This window comes from Lithobates pipiens, unplaced genomic scaffold (genome assembly GCF_037356315.1).
Source record: "Lithobates pipiens isolate NorthernLeopardFrog02 unplaced genomic scaffold, aLitPip1_a1.2 Scaffold_13, whole genome shotgun sequence".
Taxonomy (NCBI): Eukaryota; Metazoa; Chordata; class Amphibia; order Anura; family Ranidae; genus Lithobates; species Lithobates pipiens.
The window spans coordinates 244,086,963-244,113,195 of NW_027507718.1; the positions used below are offsets into that span (position 1 = coordinate 244,086,963).

General features: G+C 42.5%; 1 protein-coding gene across 1 annotated transcript in view; it reads right to left on the reverse strand.

Annotated features, from left to right (window-relative positions):
* Nucleotides 1-1,339: 1,339 nt before the first annotated feature.
* NPFFR2 (neuropeptide FF receptor 2) overlaps nt 1,340-26,233 on the reverse strand; it is a 271,709-nt gene continuing 246,815 nt past the window's right edge. The window contains exon 4 of the mRNA XM_077476443.1: nt 1,340-2,472. Within this exon, the coding sequence (XP_077332569.1) occupies nt 1,614-2,472 (859 nt within the window). The 3' untranslated portion in view covers nt 1,340-1,613. The remainder of the gene's footprint in view (nt 2,473-26,233) is intronic.

Below are 26,233 nucleotides of genomic sequence, written 5' to 3' on the forward strand. Positions count from 1 at the left end.
CATTTACCAGCAAAATGGTCCGGTCTGAAAGTGGTTAAGCAGCTTATTTGTAAAGTTTTACATAGCTATACCTGAAAAAGGGGCTGGCCTGAAGTGATCTAACAGGACTTTTCAGAATAAAGTTCCACTTTAGAAACATCAAGATACACCAAGACCAATAATATAGCAGATTCTACATAACCTGTTAGTTAACTATCTTTTGACTCTGACAAAAATATCTCATTCCTTTGATAAAGCAATAAATTTTTCATCAAATATCGTCAAAACCAAAATCATCCATGATAGCAAGCCCATTGTTTTTAGTTGCCTTTCCATATGTATTAACCCCCCTGGCGGTATTCCCGAGTCAGACTCGGGGTGAAAATGTTGTACCATTAGCGGTAACCCCGGGATTGCATCGCTGGATCCAGGATGAGTATACTTACCTTGTCCCCCGGATCCAGCGATGTCCCCCCGCTGTATGAGCGATCCGTCCTCCGCTCGATCTATCACGGAGACAAGCTCCGTTCCCTGATAGCGTTGCGACGCACAGGGACGGAGAACGGCGCCAAATTTAAAAAGTAAAACACACACATTACATACAGTATAATGTAATCTTACAGATTACATTGCTGTGTGTAATTATTTCACATCCCCTTTGTCCCTAGTGGTCTTCCCAGTGCCCTGCATGTAGTTTTATATTATAAAAACTGTTCTGTCTGCCTGGAAACTGGAGATTGTCCATAGCAACCAAAACTGTCCATTTACATCAAAAATGGTTTTAGACTAGCTAGAAAACAGCGATAATAAATTAGAATCACTCGCAGAATAGAGGGATAGTGATTTGTGGGGAAATTCGTCATCAAATACTGAAAAGTAATGACAGCGACAATTCTGCACCTGAGCAAATTTCAGTGTTTTTGATTTGATTACATTATTGAATATTTTTTATTATTGTTATATTATTAATTGGTATAATTATTTATAGCTATTTATTATATTATAATTTATGATTTCATTTTTCAAACTTTATCATACCCGGGATGTCTACTAGATTCTGGTTTGGACAGATTTAAGTGAGTTATTCCTAAGAATTACAGGCCTATAATATAAAACGCCAAATTTTCATGCAAAATAATTGTAACGCTTTCAGAACCTAAAGTCTGAAATAATCATACCGCCAGAGAGGTTAATAGCTGTTTTTCCGCCGTGTATGGCAGTTTTAAATGCCACCCAGGAAACACATAACAGGTTCAGGGCACTGATTTAGAATGGCACATTGAGAGGTGCCAACTTTCTAAAAATCAATGAACTTTTATATCTTTGTGCAAGTACTTACTTATCTTATGTCATGTACAAATTTCGGATTTTCACAAAAAAGCAATAGCTTTATTTACAAGTGCTTCAAAACTGTTGCAATACATAAAAACTGACATTATATACAGGCACTCAATGTAATGGCTGTACAAAGCTGTTTACAAAAAAGTATGGCACTAGTCAATGGAATAATGTCAATGTGGCAATAGTTGTGGGTGTAACTTGTTTGTCATGGCAAATATGGTGGTAAGTTTTTTTTTTCTTTTTTTACCAAATGCAAAACATGCGCTGATTATTAAAGTGTTAACATATTTTTTTTAAACCATGTCTTTCTGGATCCCATTATTATTTGACATCTTCTCCAAATCCTCCATGATTAAATCCTGGTCACTTGTTAGGGGCTTTCGTTTGTCAGATTCCTTTTCATCACTGCTCTGCTTTTCAAAAGCTGACTCTTGACGCCTAGCATTTTGGGATGTGGCTGGTAAAATTGCATTGCCTTGTGCTCGATGTGAGTACATGGTTCTCCTCTCCATCTCTTCTGAACATAGCTGAAGTTTGAAGGCAGCTTGGAACCCACGGCGAAAGTTCTCATTAAAGAAACCATAAATGATGGGGTTGATGCTGCTATTAAAAAATGCCAACCAGTGTGCAAAAGGGTAAATGTAAATATTGATTATTTGGTACTGGTGCTCACTTAAGTTGGCGTAGTCTGACAGCATCATTAGTGTCCACAAAGGTAGCCAAGATAAAATAAACAGCAAAGCAATAATAATCAGCATTTTAATAACTTTTTGCTTCCTTCGGGAAACAGCGTGCCTTTGCTGTTGGTGGTTCTTACTATCAACATTCAGTTCACTCTTGAACAAAGTGATGCCTATCCTGGCATACATAATAACAATCAGGGAGAGAGGAGCAAGGTAGATGTTGGAAAACAGTACTGTGGTATATATCTTTCTCATGTGTGGGTTAGGCCAATCCTCACGGCACCAATATACAGGAGTGGTTTGATTGCTGTTGCCTAGAACAACTCGAAAGTGTTTATCTTCTTTAACATGTGACATAACTGCAGATGGACACATAATAGCGATGGCCAAAACCCATATGACTGCGATAATGACAACAGCAGTAGAGATGGTCAGCTTCTGCTTGAAGGGATAAACGATGCAGCGAAACCTGCAATGACAAATATCAAAGCAGAAAGACATTGTAGTTAGTCTATTACAACTGAAATGTAAGCATTTTACTTGCTAAAGGTAATTAGGTTAATGAAACTGAACAGCTTAAAAACACTTCATTTTCTTACACAAAGTATATTTATATCATGATAATTATGTATTCCTCAGGGTACTCTCACACTAATGCATTTTAAAAGATCTGAGACGGCTCTTGATGGAAAAAGAGAAAGCTTTGTGTAGCCTGAGAAGTTCTACAAGCGAGTTCATAAAATAACTAAGAGTTCATATCCAGCTATTTATGAAGGCTACAAAGGATGGATGTTCTTGTTTAAACTGACAAACAGATAAAGCATGGGATACAAAGCACATAGCTCCCCCACACCACTCCTTTAGTGACACCATTCCCTACTCCACATGACCCCACAGATTTAGCATTTTCCATTTATGAACAAAAAGCCCCAACAAAACCTGATGTCTGCTTTATATTTTATTAGGTCTTGGTAACGGGGGCTAGTAATGGGTTAAGTTTAATGTAAGCTCTGTTGAATGAAATAAAATATTGTTGATGGAAACTTTTCCAGAATCTAAAATTACCTTAAAAACAAAATGTAAGCTGAACTTAATGTACTGTAGATATAAAAAAAAAAATATGAGAACTCTGCATTCATGAATAATGCAATATTATTCTAAATTGATACAGTATCAAAATCTGACATGGTATCAGCTTCTTGTAACCTTCTATACAGAAAAGCTTCAGACTGGGAGAGGCAGAAGGAGAAGAAAAGGCCAATCAGTTATGTCTAGAACAGTCACAGGGTGGGGCAGTGAAGCAAGCCTAAAAAATGTGTTGCGGTCAGAATGCCCTGCAGTGTTGCTGCCCCCCACGTAATGGAGATAAGTCCTTGCATCCATCTGTATTTCACAGTGAATTGCTCAGGGCATAAGCAACCTATCATTAGGATCAAGAATTGTTATGGTTGTGTGCACTTGCAAATTTGCCAGATGCATGGGAGGATCACATGACTTGAGTTTCTAAATGAACAGTTATGTTTTGACAGCTTCTGCCATCAGCTAACTTTTGTGTTTTTTGTGTTATCTAGAAGATCTCTTTAAACAGAAGGTAAAGTTTATATGTGTAAAATATGTATATATGTATATATATGTATATATATATATATATATAGATATATGTATATATATATGTATATATATATATATATATATGTATATATATATATATATATATATATATATATATATATATATATATATATATATATATATATATATATATATATATATATATATATATATATATATATATATATATATATATATATATATATATATATATATATATATATATATGTATATATATATATATGTATATATATATATATATATATATATATATATATATATTGTGGCAGCAGGCAGGTGAAGTCACCTGGTTGTATCCAGGATGGTAAATATGTGTGTCCTAGATTCAGGCTTTATGCAGACTTTTACAATTAGAGGGGAAGAGTTAATGAGCCCAGCTGAAGCAAGTGGGCTCATTAAGGCCTCTACAAAAAACCCCAGCATGCATAGGGAGATGCTCCATCCTGGAACCAGTTTTGTGTTGTATAGACTGGGGAGTGTGTCACCTGTACTGTGCGGTGAGTTAACGCCTGTGTGGCAAAACCTTTACAACAAAGGCAGGGACTGGTACAGCACAAGGCTGTACCCAGTTGTTAGACAGGGAGTCTATGTGTGTAGTTAGAGGTCAAGCTGACCAGGATTTATTTTCTTGTTTTATTTTGTTTGGCTGTTATATGTATCACTGCATGGAGCATAAATAAACCGGATCTTTTGTTTTTTTAACCTACACCGCTGTCTGCTGTGCCTGACTTTGTGTTGTGAACCCATTCAGGGGGTCACACACACCCGCTGCCGAGCTAACCCCTCACAGTTGGTGGAGAATTTTGGCACTTTTTTTTTGTTAAGGCCAGCATGGAGGAGATACTGAGACAGCTGGCTTTAGCAAATGCAAACCAGCAGCAAGCAAATGCAAATCAGCAGCAAACAAATGCAGCTTTACAAAAGAGCCTTGCAGCTCAACAACAGAGCCTTGCAGCCCAGCAGCAGACAAATGCAACTTTGCAGCAGAGTTTGGAAAATCAGCAGAAGGCTCACCAGCAGAGTTTGGAAGCTCAGCAACAAGCCCAGCAGCGATCTGAAGCCCGCTTCATAGACCTGTTGCAGAAGCAAGAGCAGAATTTTCAACAGAAAATAGAGACATTAATACAGCAACGTCCGCAGACCAATGAAGCAAGTGGTTACAATAATACCGCATCCTTTGGTGTGAGCCGTTTACTGACAAAAATTACTGGAGAGGATGATCCGGAGGTGTTTTTGACCACATTTGAAAGGACTGCTGAAAGGGAAAAGTGGCCTAAGGAGCAATGGGCTGGACTGGTGGCCCCTCTGTTAACTGGGGAATCGCAGAAAGCTTATTATGACCTAGAGCCTGACCAAGCAAAAGACTATGTGGTGCTAAAAGCAGAAATATTGGCACGGCTGGGTGTCACCCTGGCCGTCCGGGCTCAGCGTGTGCATAACTGGACTTTTCAGGTTGGAAAACCTCCCAGGTCTCAAATGTATGATCTCATTCACCTGAGCAGGAAGTGGCTGCAGCCAGAGACTTTGACTGCACCAAACATTGTGGAACGTGTGGTTATGGATCGTTTCCTGAGAGCTCTTCCTACTGCCATCCAAAAATGGGTGAGCCATGGAGACCCAGAAAATGCAGATAAACTTGTGGATCTGGTTGAGAGGTACTTGGCTACAGAGAACCTGACCACCTCTTCCAGGGACTCACGGACTTTCCCCCCTAAGACCAGATCATCCCCAGTGGCGGGTAAGATGACTCCAAGGGGTGAGGGTGGAGAGAGTGAGAGGGTGGGAGTTCTACCTAAGGTCTGGCGGGAGCAGCCCAGGAAGCCCATGCTGCAAGAGACAGCGAAAAAGATTATTTGCTACCGCTGCCGGCAAGAGGGACATATTGCAGCCAATTGCCCAGTTGTGGACGAGCCTATGCAATGTGACTTTATAAGGGAGAGACGTCAGTCGCTGTTTGCGACAGTTGCATGCACTGCCATTCGGGGACCTGAGAAACATTTATGTAAAATGTGTATTAATGGTAGACATGTTGATGTGTTGCTAGATTCAGGTAGCCTGGTAACATTGATAAAAGCTGAATTAGTTACTACAGAGGTCTCTGGGAAGAACAGGGTGGCTGTTATTTGTGTGCATGGGGACACCCGAGAGTATCCTGTAACTTCAGTGTTTTTTGAGACCCCCAAAGGTAACCTCTCTCATCAGGTGGGGTTAGTGGCTCACTTACCACATGATGCTATTGTGGGAAGGGATTTTCCAAAATTCTGGGAACTCTGGGATTGTCCTGAGGCCCCCATTGGTGCCCCTATAAACCAGGAAGATGACCAGAATTCCTCTGGGAGTGGTGAGGACTCTCCTGAATTTCCCTTGTCGGTATTGGCGGGGGAAACTCGAGAAACTGGGGAGGAGCCAACATCTTCAGATGAAAACATGCCGTCTGTGGAGTTTTCGGATCTTGAGGTTCACAGGGAAAATTTTGCCACAGAACAGTTAAAAGACCCCACCCTAATAAAGGCACGGGAAAATGTGGTGAAATAGATGGCGAGTTAGTGAACCCAGATAAGACTTGCCCTTATCCTTACTTCACTATGGAAAGGGACCTGCTATATCGAGTGGCTCAAAGGGCAGAAGAAACCATTGAGCAACTTGTAGTGCCCAAACCTTACAGGAAGTTGGTGTTAGAATTGGCTCATGGACACATTCTGGGAGGTCATCTGGGGACAGAGAAAACCAGAGAGAGGGTACTGCAGAGATTCTATTGGCCTGGGGTCATGAAGGAAATAGAAAAGTATTGTTCCTCCTGCCCTGTGTGTCAGAAGTCGGCACCTATGCCACATTTCCGTAACCCACTGGTACCTCTTCCTATCATTGAGGTCCCCTTTGAGAGGATCGCAATGGATTTGGTAGGTCCGATAATGAAGTCTGCTAGGGGGCATCAGTACATTTTGGTTATTTTGGACTATGCCACCCGTTATCCGGAAGCAATTCCTCTCCGAAATACCTCGGCCAAAACCATAGCCAAAGAGCTATCTCTTGTTTTTAGCCGCGTGGGTATTTGTAAGGAACTGCTTACGGACCAAGGTACACCCTTTATGTCCCGGGTTATGAAAGAATTATGCAAGTTGTACAAAGTGAAGCAATTGCGTACATCTGTGTATCACCCCCAAACAGATGGGTTGGTTGAAAGATTCAACAAAACCCTAAAACAAATGTTAAAGAAGGTGGTGGATAGAGATGGAAAGAATTGGGATTGTCTAATACCCTATCTGATGTTTGCCATTAGGGAGGTACCCCAATCCTCTACGGGTTTCTCACCCTTCGAGTTGCTCTATGGGAGACACCCAAGAGGGCTGCTGGATATCGCCAAGGAAACTTGGGAAAATGAGAGTTCTCCTCACAGGAGTGTGATTGAGCATGTCGCCCTGATGCAAGATAGAATTGCACAGGTAATGCCAATTGTAAAGGAACATTTAACCCAAGCGCAGTTAGCACAGCAGACAGTGTACAACCGTGGGGCCAAGACCCGTACTTTTTCCCCCGGGGGATAGGGTCTTGGTGCTAGTCCCTACGGTTGAAAGCAAATTTCTGGCCAAATGGCAAGGTCCATATGAAGTAATTGAAAAAATGAGTGAGGTGAACTACAGGGTTAGACAGCCAGGAAGGCGAAAGCCGGAGCAGATCTATCACGTCAATCTGCTGAAAGCCTGGAGGGATAGGGAATCCCTAGTCGCAGAGACTTTGTCACAAGTACAGCCTGATTGCTTAGTTCCTGAGGTTGGAATAGCAGACACCTTATCGAAACCCCAACAACAGGAGGTTAAAGAGTTTGTACTTCGTAACAAAGAGATTTTCTCTGAGCTTCCGGGACAAACATCTGGCGTAGAGCATGACATTATCACCCCGCCAGGAGAAAGGGTAAAACTAAAACCTTATAGAATACCAGAGGCCCGACGGGAGGCAATACGTGGGGAGGTTCAAAGGATGCTGGAATTGGGTGTGATAGAGGAGTCCCAGAGTGACTGGTCCAGTCCTATCATACTAGTGCCCAAACCTGATGGGAGCTGGCGGTTTTGTAACGATTTTAGACAATTAAATAAAGTTACAAAATTTGACACCTACCCCATGCCACGTATAGATGAGTTGATTGACCGGCTGGGAACAGCCCGATATATGACAACTCTTGATCTCACCAAAGGGTATTGGCAAATTCCCCTGGCCGAGTCGGCCAAGGAGAAAACTGCGTTTGTAACCCCAGATGGGGCATTCCAATATAAGAGAATGCCGTTTGGGTTACAGAATGCACCGGCAACATTCCAGCGGAAAATGGATAAGATTCTGAGGCCCCATCAGAAATATGCTGCAGCTTACCTGGATGATGTGATTATCCATAGCACAGACTGGGTCTCACATTTGCCAAAAGTACAAGCAGTCCTAGACTCTATCCGGGAAGCTGGGTTTACGGCCAATCCAAAGAAGTGTACCATTGGACAGGAGGAGGCCAAATATCTTGGGTACACTATTGGGAGGGGGGTGATAAAACCCCAAGTCAATAAAGTCGAGGCCATACAGAGTTGGCCACGTCCCAACAGCAAGAAACAGGTACGAGCCTTTCTGGGAATCGCTGGCTATTATCGACGATTCATTCCCCATTTTGCTTCTCAGGCTGTGCCCCTCACCAAACTGACAAAAGGGAAAGAGTCGGTCATGGTTAAATGGTCCCCAGAGGCTGAGGAAGCATTTCAGTCCTTAAAAACAGCCTTATGTAGCCAGCCAGTGTTGTACTCACCAGACTTCTCTAAGGACTTCGTGGTACAAACTGATGCATCAGACGTTGGGTTAGGAGCAGTGTTATCCCAGGTCTGGAACGGGGAAGAGCACCCAGTCATTTACCTCAGCAGGAAGTTAAAGTCCCATGAGGTAAAATTACTCCACGATTGAGAAGGAATGTTTAGCAGTGAAGTGGGCTCTAGATTCCCTTCGGTACTATCTGCTAGGTAGGCACTTTGACCTGGTGACTGATCACGCTCCTTTAAAGTGGATGGCTCAGAACAAGGAGACCAATAGAAGAGTAAATAGGTGGTTCCTAGCCCTACAGGAATTTAACTTTACAGTTAAGCATCGCCCTGGTGTTAAAATGGGGAATGTGGATGCTTTGTCTCGGATACATGCGTGTCTGACTGCTGGTGTTACAACCCCAAGGTTGAAACAAGAGGGGGGGGGTATGTGGCAGCAGGCAGGTGAAGTCACCTGGTTGTATCCAGGATGGTAAATATGTGTGTCCTAGATTCAGGCTTTATGCAGACTTTTACAATTAGAGGGGAAGAGTTAATGAGCCCAGCTGAAGCAAGTGGGCTCATTAAGGCCTCTACAAAAAACCCCAGCATGCATAGGGAGATGCTCCATCCTGGAACCAGTTTTGTGTTGTATAGACTGGGGAGTGTGTCACCTGTACTGTGCGGTGAGTTAACGCCTGTGTGGCAAAACCTTTACAACAAAGGCAGGGACTGGTACAGCACAAGGCTGTACCCAGTTGTTAGACAGGGAGTCTATGTGTGTAGTTAGAGGTCAAGCTGACCAGGATTTATTTTCTTGTTTTATTTTGTTTGGCTGTTATATGTATCACTGCATGGAGCATAAATAAACCGGATCTTTTGTTTTTTTAACCTACACCGCTGTCTGCTGTGCCTGACTTTGTGTTGTGAACCCATCCAGGGGGTCACACACACCCGCTGCCGAGCTAACCCCTCACAATATATATATATATATATATATATATATATATATATATATATATATATATATATATATATATATATATATATATATGATCATTACTTATGCAGCCTTTGCTTCCTGTTTTGCAATATAATTGCTTTTTTGCTCCTTCTCACAAATACTTCTTGTATGGGTTTTTTAACCACTTCAAGTCTGGATACTTTCCCCCCCTTCAAGCCAATCTGTGTGAGAGCAGAGAGAATGGAAGTTTCGTTTTGATTTCTATTGTTTACCATGTGATTGCTGTGATTGGACACAGCAATCACATGGTACAGGGCCATATGATCACCCGGACACAGCGGTAATGTGAACCGATGTGTCAGGGACACACACCAATCACTGTGTACCCCCCGTGTGTGTTCTTTGTGAGCCACGCAGGAGCCTCTGATGCAAAAGGATGTTCAGGAATGCCTGAATGGCGTAACATCTTTCACAGTATAAAAAAATTGGGCTAACTTTAACTTCTAACTCAAAAAAGTGTTTTTTTTCCCCAAAAAAGTGCATTTGCAAGACCTCTGTACTAATACGGTGTGACAAAAAGTATTGAAAGGACCGCCATTTTATTGTCTAATGTGTTAGAAAAAGAATATAGACAATGTTTGGGGTTATAAGTAATTTTCTAGCAAAAAACAAAACAAAACAGTTTTTAACTTGTAAACACCAAATTTCAGAAAGAGGCTCGGTCCCCAGTAGCTCAGACCTGCCATCCTTCACTCACCTAATGCTTCATTCAGCCTCCAGAAGAAATGAACAGTAGGCCTGTGTAAGATGGTTAAAAGACCACCTGAGAAGTTGCACAAATACACTGAAAGCTCCCTCTATTGGCTTCTCTACAGATCTCTTTATTTAACCACTTGCCGACCGCCGCACGACGATATACGTCGGCAGAATGGCACGGGCAGGCATATGGGCGTATATGTAAGTCCCTGCCTTCCCGCGGGTGGGGGGCCCGATCGGGCCCCCCCCCGGTGCCTGCGGCGGTCGGCATTCGTTCGGGAGCGATCCGGGATGAGGGGGCAGCCATTCATTCATGGCCACCCCCTCGCGATCGCTCCCGACGAATAGAAATGCTCCACGACATCACTTCCTCTCCTCACAGGAGAGGAAGTGATGTAATCTCTCCTCCGTGTCGGTATTTTTCGTTCCGGCACCGAGGAGAGAGGATCGTGAGTTGCACAAACACTACACAATACAGTAGAACATGCCAGGCACACTCACACCCCCCCTTTACCCCCCGATCACCCCCCCCAATTACCCCTGCCCCCCCCCCCCAGTCACAGTGACACCAATTGCATTTTTTTTTTTTTTTTGCATTGGTGTCATTTGTGACTGTAATAACTGTTAGGGCAGTTAGGGTTAGCCCCCTTTAGTTCTAATGTGCCCCCCTAACCCCCCCAATAAAGGTTTAACCCCGTGATCACCCCCCGTCGCCAGTGTCACTAAGGCTGGGTTCACATTGCAGCGGTTTATGAGAACGAATGTGATTCGCACCGCACTGCAGTGCAAATCACATCCGATCTCTGTGCGATTCGAGTTCAGCCATACAGATAGTATGGCTGAATTCGCGCCGCAACCGCCGCACCCGCCGCACCCGCCGCAAATTCGCACGGGACCCTTTTTTTGGTCCGCAGCAGAATCGGATCGCATGGGTGTTCACACCATGCGATCCGAGTTTGCAGATCGCACTGCGATATGCGAACTGATCTGGGGGTGTCATTAACATTTCACTGACACTCCCAGCAGTTCGCATAGGGCAGTGTGAACTGCCGCCGGGAGGCATGCGATGCGGGAACCCGCCGCGGATTCGTGGCGTTCCCGCATCGCTCCAGTGTGAACCCAGCCTAATAAGCGATCATTTTTCTGATCGCTGTATTAGTGTCACAGGTGACGCTAGTTAGGCAGGTAGGTATTTAGGTTCGCCGCAACTTTTTATAGCGCCAGGGACCCCCATATACTACCGCATAAAGCCCCCTGATTGCCCCCTAGTTAACCCTTTCACCAGTGATCACCATATAACTGTTACAGGTGACGCTGGTTGGTTAGTTATTTTTTATAGTTTCAGGGCACCCGCCATTTATTACCTAATAATAAAGGTTTAACCCCCTGATCACCCGGCGGGTGTCATTTGTGACTGTAATAACTGTTAGGGCAGTTAGGGTTAGCCCCCTTTAGTTCTAAGGTACCCCCCTAACCCCCCCAATAAAGGTTTAACCCCGTGATCACCCCCCGTCGCCAGTGTCACTAAGGCTGGGTTCACATTGCAGCGGTTTATGAGAACGGATGTGATTCGCACCGCACTGCAGTGCAAATCACATCTGATCTCTGTGCGATTCGAGTTCAGCCATACAGATAGTATGGCTGAATTCGCGTTGCACCCGCTGCACCCGCCGCAAACTCGCACGGGACCCTTTTTTTGGTCCGCAGCAGAATTGGATCGCATGGGTGTTCACACCATGCGATCCGAGTTTGCAGATCGCACTGCGATATGCGAACTGATCTGGGGGTGTCATTAACATTTCACTGACACTCCCAGCAGTTCGCATAGGGCAGTGTGAACTGCCGCCGGGAGGCATGCGATGCGGGAACCCGCCGCGGATTCGTGGCGTTCCCGCATCGCTCCAGTGTGAACCCAGCCTAATAAGCGATCATTTTTCTGATCGCTGTATTAGTGTCACAGGTGACGCTAGTTAGGCAGGTAGGTATTTAGGTTCGCCGCAACTTTTTATAGCGCCAGGGACCCCCATATACTACCGCATAAAGCCCCCTGATTGCCCCCTAGTTAACCCTTTCACCAGTGATCACCATATAACTGTTACAGGTGACGCTGGTTGGTTAGTTATTTTTTATAGTTTCAGGGCACCCGCCATTTATTACCTAATAATAAAGGTTTAACCCCCTGATCACCCGGCGGGTGTCATTTGTGACTGTAATAACTGTTAGGGCAGTTAGGGTTAGCCCCCTTTAGTTCTAAGGTACCCCCCTAACCCCCCCAATAAAGGTTTAACCCCGTGATCACCCCCCGTCGCCAGTGTCACTAAGGCTGGGTTCACATTGCAGCGGTTTATGAGAACGGATGTGATTCGCACCGCACTGCAGTGCAAATCACATCTGATCTCTGTGCGATTCGAGTTCAGCCATACAGATAGTATGGCTGAATTCGCGTTGCACCCGCCGCACCCGCCTCAAACTCGCACGGGACCCTTTTTTTGGTCCGCAGCAGAATCGGATCGCATGGGTGTTCACACCATGCGATCCGAGTTTGCAGATCGCACTGCGATATGCAAACTGATCTGGGGGTGTCATTAACATTTCACTGACACTCCCAGCAGTTCGCATAGGGCAGTGTGAACTAACGCCGGGAGGCATGCGATGAGGGAACCCGCCGCGGATTTGTGGCGTTCCCGCATCGCTCCAGTGTGAACCCAGCCTAATAAGCGATCGTTTTTCTGATCGCTGTATTAGTGTCACAGGTGACGCTAGTTAGGCAGGTAGGTATTTAGGTTCGCCGCAGCTTTTTATAGCGCCAGGGACCCCCATATACTACCGCATAAAGCCCCCTGATTGCCCCCTAGTTAACCCTTTCACCAGTGATCACCATATAACTGTTACAGGTGACGCTGGTTGGTTAGTTATTTTTTTATAGTTTCAGGGCACCCGCCATTTATTACCTAGTCTCACTAGTGTACCCCTAAATTTAGGGGTGTCTACTTTCCAAAATGGGGTCATTTGGGGGGGGTTTGTGCCATCTTGGCATTTTATGGCCTTCAAAACTGTAACGCCCTTAGAAAGCCTGAAGGCGGTGCTTGGTTTTCGGGGCCCCGTACGCGGCTAGGCTCCCAAAAAGTCCCACATATGTGGTATCCCCGTACTCAGGAGAAGCAGCAGAATTTATTTTGGGGTGTCATTTCACATATGCCCATGGCATGCGTGAGCAATATATCATTTAGTGACAACTTTGTGAAAAAAAAAAAAAAAAAAAGTTTGTAATTTTCCCGCAACTTGTGGCAAAATATAAAATATTCCATGGACTCAACATGCCTCTCAGCAAATAGCTTGGGGTGTCTACTTTCTAAAATGGGGTCATTTGTGGGGGTTTTGTGCCATCTTGGCATTTTATGGCCTTCAAAACTGTAATAGGTAGTGAGGAGTGAAGTCAAATATTTACGCCCTTAGAAAACCTGAAGGCGGTTCTTGGCTTTCGGGGCCCCGTACGTGGCTAGGCTCCCAAAAAATCCCACACATGTGGTATCCCCGTACTCAGGAGAAGCAGCAGAATTTATTTTGGGGTGTCATTTCACATATGCCCATGGCATGCGTGAGCAATATATCATTTAGTGACAACTTTGTGAAAAAAAAATAAAAAAAAATTAAAGTTTGTAATTTTCCCGCAACTTGTGGCAAAATATAAAATATTCCATGGACTCAACATGCCTCTCAGCAAATAGCTTGAGGTGTCTACTTTCTAAAATGGGGTCATTTGTGGGGATTTTGTGCCATCTTGGCATTTTATGGCCTTCAAAACTGTAATAGGTAGTGAGAAGTGAAATCAAAAATTTACGCCCTTAGAAAGCCTGAAGGCGGTTCTTGGCTTTCGGGGCCCCGTACGCGGCTAGGCTCCCAAAAAGTCCCACATATGTGGTATCCCCGTACTCAGGAGAAGCAGCAGAATTTATTTTGGGGTGTCATTTCACATATGCCCATAGCATGTGTGAGCAATATATCATTTAGTGACAACTTTGTGTAAAAAAAAAAAAAAAAAAAAAATTTTTGTCATTATTCAATCGCTTGAGGCAAAAAAATAAAATATTCAATGGGCTCAACATGCCACTTATCAATTTCCTTAGGGGGTCTACTTTCCAAAATGGGGTCATTTGGGGGGGTTTTGTACTGCCCTGCCATTTTAGCACCTCAAGAAATGAGATAGGCAGTCGTAAACTAAAAGCTGCGTAAATTCCAGAAAACGTACCTTAGTTTGTAGATGTGACAACTTTTGCGCAAACCAATAAATATACAGTTATTGACTTTTTTTTTACCAAAGACATGTGGCTGAATACATTTTGGCCTAAATGTATGACTAAAATTGAGTTTATTGGATTTTTCTAATAACAAAAAGTAGAAAATATCATTTTTTTTCAAAATTTGTGGTCTTTTTCCATTTATATCGCAAAAACTAAAAATCGCAGAGGCAATCAAATACCATCAAAAGAAAGCTCTATTTGTGGGAAGAAAAGGACGCAAATTTTGTTTGGGTACAACATTGCATGACCGCGCAATTACCAGTTAAAGCAGCGCAGTGCCAAATTGTAAAAAGACCTCTGGTCATTTACCAGCAAAATGGTCCGGTCTGAAAGTGGTTAAAACAAGAACAGAACATGCACAAATGTCATATATAAATATATATATATATATATATATATATATATATATATATATATATATATATATAAAACATGTGCTCTCTTAACCACCTCAGTACAGTGCAGTTACACCCCCTTCCTGACCAGACCAATTTTCAGCTTTCAGCGCTCTCACAGTTTGAATGACAATTACTCAGTCATGTAACACTGTACCCATATGAAACTTGCGTCCTTTTTTCCACACAAATAGAGCTTTCTTTTAGTGGTATTTAATCACTAGTGGGGTTTTTATTTTTTGTGCTATAAATAAAATAAAACGTAAATTTTGTGAAAAAAATGCCTTTTTCTTAGTTTCTGTCATAAATTATTGCTAATTAGTAATTTTTCTTCATAAATTTTGGCCAAAATTTATACTGCTACATATCTTTGGTACAAATAACCCACATTAGTATATATTATTTGGTCTTTGTGAAAGTTATAGAGTCTACAAACTATGGTGCCAATCACTGAAAATTGATCACTTCTGATCAGGCCTTCAGTATATCAGGTGTATCTCATTTCTTGAGACACTAACAAGTCAGGAAAGTACAAATACCCCCCAAATGACCCTTTTTACAAAGTAGACATCCCAAGGTATTAAGTAAGTAGCATGGTGAGTTTTTTTAAGTTGTCATTTTTTCCCACAATTCTTTGCAAAATGAAGATTTTTTATTTTTTTTTATTTTTTTTTACTAAATTGTCATATTATCAGGTTATTTCTCACACACAGCATATGCATACAACAAATTACACCCCAAAATACATTCCGCTACTCTTCCCGAGTACGGCGATACCACATGTGTGAGACTTTTACACAGCCTGGCCACATACAGAGGCCCAACATTGATGTAGTACCTTCAGACGTTCTACGAGCAAAAATGACGCATCTCATTTCTCAACCACCTATTACACTTTTGAAGTCCCTGGAGTACCAGGACAATGGAATTTCCCATAAAATGACCCCATTTTGGAAAGCAGACACCCCAACGTATAATCTGTGAGGCATAATGAGTCTTTTGAATCGTTAATTTTTTTCCAGAAGTTTTTGGAATATGTGGAAAAAAATTAAAACGCATTTTTTTTTTTACACAAGTTTGTCAATTTATAAGATATTTCTAACACATAGCATGTATATAGCAAAAATTACATCCCAAAATACATTCTGCTACTCTTCCCGAGTACGGCAATACCACATGTGTGATACTTTTACACAGCCTGGCCACATACAGAGCACTAACATTGATGTAGTACCTTCAGACGTTCTACGAGCAAAAATTACCCATCTCGTTTCTCAACCACCTATTACACTTTTGAAGGCCGTGGAGTACCAGGACAATGGAATTTCCCATAAAATGACCCCATTTTAGAAAGCAAACACCCCAACGTATAATCTGTGAGGTATAATGAGTCTTTTGAATGGTTATTTATTTTCCAGAAGTTTTTGGAATATGTGGAAATTTCAAAAAGAACCAAAAACACTGCGCTATTCGAATGTGTAACCAGTATACAAACAGCAGCTAACACAACATCTAGGTGTACAAATGTGACATAATAAATTTTTGTGAAAAACGTGTAGCGCTTATTTGTTTTTACCACATTACAATGTGACCAATGTAATCAATACATGTGTTAGACTGTGCACAAAACACATAAAAAGAAATATATAAACATTTAAACACTCAATTGCTGTATATGTAAAGCTAGAATGTCCAAGTAAATATATATGAAAAAAATATGTCCACAAAAGTGGAAAAACAGCATGAAAACAGATGAAGAGTTCTCCAGATTTTCCAAGGTTACTGTGTGTGACACGATGAAGTGAAAAACAGTCCTACACCTTCTCCAAAGAATAATCACACAATCACCGCGTGAACCCTCCACCACATAGAATGGGGGCTTACCAGATTTAATGGATCCTACTCAAAATTATATTTGGAGGATCATATGTGCTTGTAGGTATACATAGGCTATTTTTGGAGTGTTGTCTTTTTCTGGAAGGCTTTCAAGTGTAGCTATTTTCTCTGCGGTATGTCTCCATCCACATAGATCATCATAGGTAATGGGATAGATATAAAGGAAGAAAGCAGGGACCACAATAGTGTAACTCCGTTTTTCGTTTCAAACAATTTAATTAAAAATTATCAAACTCACGTGTACAAAGAACATAAGCGCTTTTTTCAGTAAAATCTCAGGCTGCAGTGAAGTCCCTTGGGACTTCACTGCAGCCTGAGATTTTACTGAAAAAAGCGCTTATGTTCTTTGTACACGTGAGTTTGATAATTTTTAATTAAATTGTTTGAAACGAAAAACGGAGTTACACTATTGTGGTCCCTGCTTTCTTCCTTTATATCTATCCCATTACCTATGATGATCTATGTGGATGGAGACATACCGCAGAGAAAATAGCTACACTTGAAAGCCTTCCAGAAAAAGACAACACTCCAAAAATAGCCTATGTATACCTACAAGCACATATGATCCTCCAAATATAATTTTGAGTAGGATCCATTAAATCTGGTAAGCCCCCATTCTATGTGGTGGAGGGTTCACGCGGTGATTGTGTGATTATTCTTTGGAGAAGGTGTAGGACTGTTTTTCACTTCATCGTGTCACACACAGTAACCTTGGAAAATCTGGAGAACTCTTCATCTGTTTTCATGCTGTTTTTCCACTTTTGTGGACATATTTTTTTCATATATATTTACTTGGACATTCTAGCTTTACATATACAGCAATTGAGTGTTTAAATGTTTATATATTTCTTTTTATGTGTTTTGTGCACAGTCTAACACATGTATTGATTACATTGGTCACATTGTAATGTGGTAAAAACAAATAAGCGCTACACGTTTTTCACAAAAATTTGGAATATGTGGAAAAAAATTAAAACACATTTTTTTTTACACAAAATTGTCAATTTATAAGATATTTCTAACACATAGCATGTATATAGCAAAAATTACACCCCAAAATACATTCTGCTACTCCTCCCGAGTACGGCAATACCACATGTGTGTGACTTTTACACAGCCTGGCCACATAGAGAGGCCGAACATTGAAGTAGTACGTTCAGGCGTTCTAGGAGCATAAATGACACATCTTATTTCATTCCTACCCATCACACTTTTGAAGGTCCTGGACCACCAGGACAGTGCAATTACCCACAAAATGACCCCATTTTGGAAAGCAAACACCCCAACGTATATTCTATGAGACATGGGCTGCAAATAGGTACTCGGGTACTCTGATGGGCTGGAGATAGGTACTCGGGTACTCTGATGGCCTGGTGACAGGTACTCGGGTACTCTGATGGCCTGGTGACAGGTACTCGGGTACTCTGATGGCCTGGTGACAGGTACTCGGGTACTCTGATGGCCTGGTGATAGGTACTCGGGTACTCCGATGGCCTGGTGATAGGTACTCGGGTACTCCGATGGCCTGGTGACAGGTACTCTGATGGTTTGGTGACTGGTATTTGGGTACTCTGAAGGGCGGTGACAGGTACTCATATGGACTGTGACAGGTACTCGGGTACTCAGATGGACTGTGACAGGTACTCGGGTACTCAGATGGACTGTGACAGGTACTCTGGTACACAGATGGACTGGAACAGGTACTCGGGTACTCAGATGGACTGTGACAGGTACTCGGGTACCTTGATGGACTGTGACAGGTACTCGGTACTCTAATGGACTGTGACAGGTACTCGGTACTCTAATGGACTGTGACCGGTACTCGGTACTCTAATGGACTGTGACAGGTACTCGGTACTCTAATGGACTGTGACAGGTACTCGGGTACCCTGATGGACTGTGACAGGTACTCGGGTACTCAGATGGGCTGTGACAGGTACTCGGGTACCCTGATGGACTGTGACAGGTACTTGGTACTCTAATGGACTGTGACAGGTACTCGGGTACTCTAATGGACTGTGACAGGTACTCGGGTACCCTGATGGGCCGTGACAGGTACTCGGGTACCCTGATGTGCCGTGACAGGTACTCGGGTACCCTGATGTGCCGTGACAGGTACTCGGGTACCCTGATGTGCCGTGACAGGTACTCGGGTACCCTGATGTGCAGTGACAGGTACTCGGGTACTCTGATGTGCAGTGACAGGTACTCGGATACTCTGATGTGCCATGACAGGTACTTGGATGGGCCGGGACAGGTACTCGGGTACTCTGATGGGCCGGGACAGGTACTCGGGTACCCTGATGGGCCGGGACAGGTACTCGGGTACTCTGATGAGCCGGGACAGGTACTCGGGTACCCTGATGTGCCGTGACAGGTACTCGGGTACCCTGATGTGCCGTGACAGGTACTCGGGTACTCTGATGTGCAGTGACAGGTACTCGGGTACTCTGATGTGCCCGGACAGGTACTCGGGTACTCTGATGTGCCGGGACGGGTACTCGGGTACTCTGATGTGCCGGGACGGGTACTCGGGTACTCTGATGGGCCGGGACGGGTACTCGGGTACTCTGATGGGCCGGGACGGGTACTCGGGTACTCTGATGGGCCGGGACGGGTACTCGGGTACTCTGATGGGCCGGGACAGGTACTCGGGTACTCTGATGGGCCGTGACAGGTACTCAAATACTCTGATGGGCTGTGACAGGTACTCAAATACTCTGATGGGCTGTGACAGGTACTCTGATGGACTGTGATTGACAGGTACTATGAGGGGTGGTGACAGGTCCTCTTTATTGGGGGGGGGGGGGGCAATCAGTATGTTTGGTGTACACTGTATGCGGTAACGAGATGTTACCGCAATCTCCTCCTCACACACGATCGGTGTGTGAGGAGGAGAACCCGGTAACATCCCGTTACCGCCGGTTTGTTTACATTTGAGTGATCGGCTGTGAAAGGATCACAGCCGATCACGTGGGTAAACAGCCGGCCAATGGCTGTTTACCAGCGTCGGTGACGAGCAGTGTTCCCGGGGAACATGCCGCCACCGACGTGCACGCGCAGCGCACTCGCGATCGCGCGCATGCGCCGTGCACGTTCGGGGTGTTACCATCTGTGATCGGCCGTGACTTCATCACGGCCGATCACGTGGTAAACAGCCATAACGAATGGCTGTTCACCCCCTTCGGTGGCGAGCGGTGTCTCCATGACACGCCGCCACCGAAGAAACAGGGATGCGCGCACGATCGCGCGCATTCCCTGTTTAAACGGGAGGCCGTCATATGACGGCCTCCCGCCACAATAGCTGCGCCGCCTGGCCGTCATTTGACGGCCGGCGGTCAGCTACTAGTTAAAATACCCTACACTTTCCTTTTAACACAGGGGTTTGTCAAGTCTCTTCTTGTGTTTAGCACAAACCCTTTAATGTGATTCTAAGTACATCTAAATTGAATTTTATGTAGAAAAACACACAAGATTAGAAAATGATAAAGGCAGTTGCGCTGTATTTATACTCTGCATGTAAACTCTTGTTTGGCTCGAATAAATTAGGTCTTTTAGAAAGCATGAAAAATCACATGCATTTTTATGAACACTGGTATAGCCAAGATCCCATTCTCCAATACATTTTTACAGCACACAGCAAATACATAATTTTTAAATAACAGGTTTCTGACCTCTAATATTCTAAGAAATTACAATCTTCTATAGAATACACAATTTCAGATTAGTCCAGTTTAGCTAATCTGAAATTATGTATTTTGCAGATAATCAGCCAGACAGATCCGTCTTTTCTTTCTTTTAGTGCTGTATGAAGAAATGAAGATGGAAGATAAGATAAAAGTGGTCTCCACAGCGGATTCGCCTCAAGATCACTTTTCTGTGCGGCGGGAGAGGTGCCCCCCCTCCCGCTGCGTTCCAGTGGTATTCGTCGCTTACCATAGCCGTTAGAAGGGGGGATACAATCTGGTCCTTTGGCCTGATGGCCAGGAAGTTGAGTAAGGGCATGATGGCCCAACTCGACTCTATGCCCTTGGAGGACCGGAGCGACGTCAAACGACTTAAAAAGGATTTTTTTTTTTTTTATTGAAAAAAAAAAGACTTTTTTTTATTGAAGGAAAAAAATACTTTTTTTTATTTATGTTTTATTGCTTTTAATTGTATATGTGAGATCTGAGGTCTTTTTGACACCAGGTCTCACATTAAGCAGGTCCTGTCATTCTTTTTTCCAATACAAGGGATGTTTACATTCCTTGTAATAGTAATAAAAGTGATCCAATTTTTTTTTTTAAAGGGGCAGTGTAAAAATAAAAAATAAAAAGTTAAATAAATAAGAAAAAATAAAAACAAAAGTGCCCTGTCCCTCCGTGCTCATGTGCAGAAATGAATGCATACGTGAGTTTCGCCCACATGTAAACAGTGTTCACTACACACTACACATGTGAGGTATCTCTGCGATCTTTACAGTGAGACCTCCTGTGTAACTCAAAATTGGTAACCGTTAACATTTTTTAAACCTCACCTATGGAAATTTTTAAGTGTCAAAGTTTGTCGCCATTCCATGAGCGGGCAGAATTGTGAAACATGACATGTTGGGTATCAATTTACTCAGGGCGACATTATCTTTCACAATAAAGAACATTGGGCCAACTTTACTGTTTTTCTTTTGTAATTCAGAAAAATGTATTTTTTCCCAAAAAATTGAGTTTGTAAGACCACTGTGCAAATATGGTGTGACATAAAGTATTGCAATGACCTCCATTTTATTGTCTAGGGTCTCTGAAAAAATATATATAATGTTTGGGGGTTCTAGGTAATTTTCTAGCAAACACAAATTATTTTAACTTGTAAACAACGAGTATAAAAGATAGGCTTGGTAATTTTTTGATAAGTTCTATTTCTTTAATATTATAAAGTCACTTACAGAGTTAAAATTGCTATTTGATCAATGTAGGGTCAACCATGTGTTCTACATGGTTTCTTTATTTACGCTGGGCTTTATTTAATATGTTGATTGTTGGCATGCTTTGAAATATCTGTTGTAGTTTGTTATTAATGTTTACTGCATTTGCTGTCTAATCTCTTATATATTCAAAATTAAAAGAAAAAAAGAACTCAGAAATCCTCACTTTGAGCACTTTGAGCAGTTTGTCATTTACTTCTAATTGATCCAAAACACACTGTAAACATTGCTTTTAATCTGGTGAAGATTATTGCTTCAGAAGCCATTAATTGTAGCACATGACATGTACCTGAACTGACATAGAATATGGCTAAATAATATTTCTGTTTAAAGATCTAAAGAATTTTAATGTTGCTTATGCTACTCCTAAACTGCTTACATAGTTTATCAAATATATTGGTGTTCTTGATTTATAGTACTGTTCTGTGATTACCTTGCAAAAGTACTTTCATCTGCATGCTACATATGTCTTCACATTCAATGAAACCTGTACCATTTCCTAAGCAACACAGCTAAATCAACTGCCTCTCTTATGGTAAACCTTACAAGGAACTTTTTTATAGGAAAGCTAAATAATTCAAAAAGGACATTGTTTCTCTTAAAGAGAAGAAGGAAAGAAGGAAAGAAAGACAAAGGGCAAAAGGAAAAAGAGAAGGAATACAAGAGAGGAGGGACATGGTGCATTACTCATATTAATGGTTGATGTCTCACTTGTGGTTCAATCCCTTGGGGATTCAACTTAAAAATCCAAAAAAGAGCTCTCTGCTGAGAATTGAGACGGAATTGCCTCCCCTCTTGGGAGGGTCAATCTTCTTATATAATTATATATAATCTGTATTTTTAAAGACCTTAGGTTTGATCTATGGTTATGTACGAAATGTTTTGCTACATTTGTGTTCTCTTGAATATTGATATTGGATTGGTGATCCCTTGTGGGGTCTCATAGTCATCTGGTAGTCCATGTTGTACGTTACAAAACATAGAGGAGATGACATACACAACAAATATCACCTGGCAATTGACCAGTTGTTTAATCAGAATCATTTAATTTAATAAATTGCACTTGAATCTACCACACTGTGGCTGCAACAGGAATATTTACTGCTTGATCTGGTTGACACTAAGAGAAGAGCGTCCTGAATTTATTACATATGAGGAGCAGAACCGTGTCAGACAATTGTAAACACAGCCAAAGCTGCACAAGCATCAGAATTTATATGGCTGTGTCAGCTCTAAGCCAGTATCTCAGTTCAGCAAGTAAATGTTTGGGTGATGCCTGAACAAAGACAATGCCATCCTTTTAGAGAGAAAAGCAGATACACTATATTGTGAAATGTATTGGGAAACCTGCCTTTACACAGCCATGAACTTTAACGGCATCCCAGTCTTAGTCCATAGGGTTCAATATTGAGTTGGCCCACCATATTCAGATATAAAAGCTTCAACTCTTCTGGGAAGGCTGTCCACAAGGCTTAGGAGTGTGTCTATGGGAATGTTTGACCATTCTTCCAGAAGCTTATTTGTGAGGTCAGGCACTGATGTTGGACAAGAAGGCCTGGATCGCAGCCTCCGCTATAATTCATGCAGTTTAATTTTGAACAGATTGACTAAGCATCGACAGCCTCCTGTTTTGAGGTGTACAAAACAAAAGTAGAAGCTGATAGGGCTTAGGCACTCTCTCAGTGTTTGGGCAGATGAGCTCTTTCAGGATTTGATAATCCCATTCTGAGTTCTATGCGCTCAGCAATAAAGACATCTCTGAAAGGGCATACCACAAAATTAGAAGAATCAGGCTGGATTATTAACCACAAGTTACCAGAAATTAGCCTGGGTTCACACTGCCAGCGATTTCAAAGTTGCACAAATTCTGTGCGACTTTGAAGTCGGACCCCCAATGCGACTTCGGCATGACTTGCATGGGACTTCTTTAACAGAAGTCATTGCAAGTCATACCAAAGTCGGACCAAAAGTAGTGCAGGAACCTTTTTCTAATGCCGTGTACACAGACTTTCCGGCAGAAAAAGTCAGACAGAATCATTTCATTGGATATTCCAATCGTGTGTGGGCTTCAGCTAACTTTTTTTCCCGAAAATTCTGACAGACCTAGAAATAGAACATGTTAGAAATTGATTCCATCGGAAAGATTTAAATCGGAAAAAATGTTCGTCTGTATGCCTTTCCAACAGACCGAAAACGATGCAAAGGCAGCTATTGGCTACTGGCTATTGAACTTCCTTTTTCTAGTCCCGTCATACGTGTTGTACTACACCGTATTCTAAACAATCAGACTTTGTTGTGATCATGTGTAGGCAAGTCCGTTTCAGAGGAACTCTGTCAAAACTCCGACGGAAAAAACGCCAAAGTTTATTCTGACGGAAAAAACGGTCATGTGTACGTGGCATAAGTCGGAGCGACTTAAGTCCCACGACTAAAATGGTTCCATTGCACAACATGGAGTCTCACTGGGGACTGACTACTGATGTGTCAAGTGCTCCAAAGTTCGAGCGATTGTTTCATCAGTGTGAACCGGGACTTAAAGAGAGGTAAGCAAACTGGGATTTGACATGATGCATACTTATTCACACCTGCAGCCCATTGATGGAACTTCTGTTATCACACATAACCCTCATATAAAAGCATTGTGGGAGACATTTTACAAACATACTTGTAAGCAGGTGATTAATAAGCTATTGTTGTTGTCTGTGTTAATCATCTTCCTCCTGAGTTAAGTATATTTTCTGCTGTGTGAGTTGCATTGCTTAGTTAATGTTTTATGTATTGAAGCGCATTTAAAGAATTGAAAGTGCTAGTGGATTTTTTGTTGTTAATACATCTTTACAATATCAACATACTGCACTGTAAGAGGCTTACTGGCATTTTCCCCACATGTGGCATAGGCAGTAGGGATGAGACTGTTAGGGATCACCCCCGATTCGGTTCACACCAGAACTTGCGAACAGGCAAAAAATTTGTGCTAACACTGTTAAAGTCTATGGGACACTAACATTAAAAATCAAAAGTGCTCATTTTAAAGGCTTATATGCAAGTTATTCCAATAAAAATTGTTTGGGGACTCGGGTACTGCCCCAGGGGACATGTATCAATGCAAAACAATTTAATAAAAAAAAAAGTTTTTTCAGGAGCAGTGCTTTTAATAATGTTTAAAGTGAAACAATAAAAATAAAATATTCCTTTAAATATCGTGCCTGGGGGGGGGTCTCCTTAGTATGCCTGTAAAGTAGTCCATATTTCCAGTGTTTAGAACAATAAACAACCACAGCAAAATTACATTTCTAAAGGAAAAAATATCATATAAAACTTCTTGCGGCTGTAATGAATTGTCGGATCCCGGCAATATAGATAAAAATTATTGAAAAAAACGGCATGGGTTCCCCCCAGTCCATTATCAGGCCCTTTGGGTCTGCTATGAATATTAATGAGAACCCTGCACCAAAAAAAAAAATGCATGCCCCCCCCCCCCCCACAATATCCATACCAGGCCCTCCAGATCTGGTATGGATCTTAAGGGTAACCCTGTGCTGAAATGTAAAAAAAAAAAATGTTGTGAGGGTTCCCCCAAAATCTATACCAGACCCTTCAGGTCTGGTATGGATTTTAAGGGGAACCCCATACCAAAATAAAAAAAATTGCATGGTGGCCCCCCAAAATCCATACCAGACCCTTATCAGAGCAGGCTGCAGTAAAAGGGGGGGTGAGAGACCACTCCCCCACCTGAACCATACCAGGCCACATGTCCTCAATGTGGGGAGGGTGTTTTAGGGTCACCCCCAAAACACCTTGTCCCCGTGTGGTCTCCTCCCTACCACCCTTGCCCAGTAGTTGTGGGTGTCTGCAGGTGGGGGGCTTATCAGAATCTAGAAGCCCCCTTTAACAAGGGGACCACCAGATCCCAGACCCCCTATGTGAATGGGTACATTGTACCCCTACACATTCACCAAAAAAAGTGTCAAAATGGTAAAAATGACAGTAGACAGTTTGGGACAAGTCCTTTATTAAAAAAAAAAAAAAGAGTAGCCCACAATATAACTCCACTTTGATGACAGCATCGAAGAAAAAAAAAGGAAAAACTCTGCCTCGATGTGAGGCATCTTGCAACTGCAGGTTTATTGCAATGACAGCTGTTATATAGCTGAGGGCGGGGCCACCCTGTGACATAAATGATTGACCACGCCCCCTTTGACGTCATGTGACATCACGTAACATCAGAGGGGGTGGGGGCACCCATTTATGTCACCATGTGGGCCACGATTTACGTTTAATGTGTACCATTTTCGTACAAGTAAAACCAGAATAGAAAGACTGCGCATGATCAGAAACAATAAGCAATAAAAAAAAAGCCTTTGTCATGTAAGAATTTTCGTACAAATGAGGAATGAGGAAAATTGTATGATCATTTACCTGATTTTCTTATAGTGTGTACCCCACTTAACTTAGCCTTTAGGCTTCTTCCCCAGTTCCACACTTGCTGGGACTGAGCTCACAAGCACGGGCACCCTAGGGACCTAGCCTGGGAGTCACAGAGGAGTAGGTAGTGAG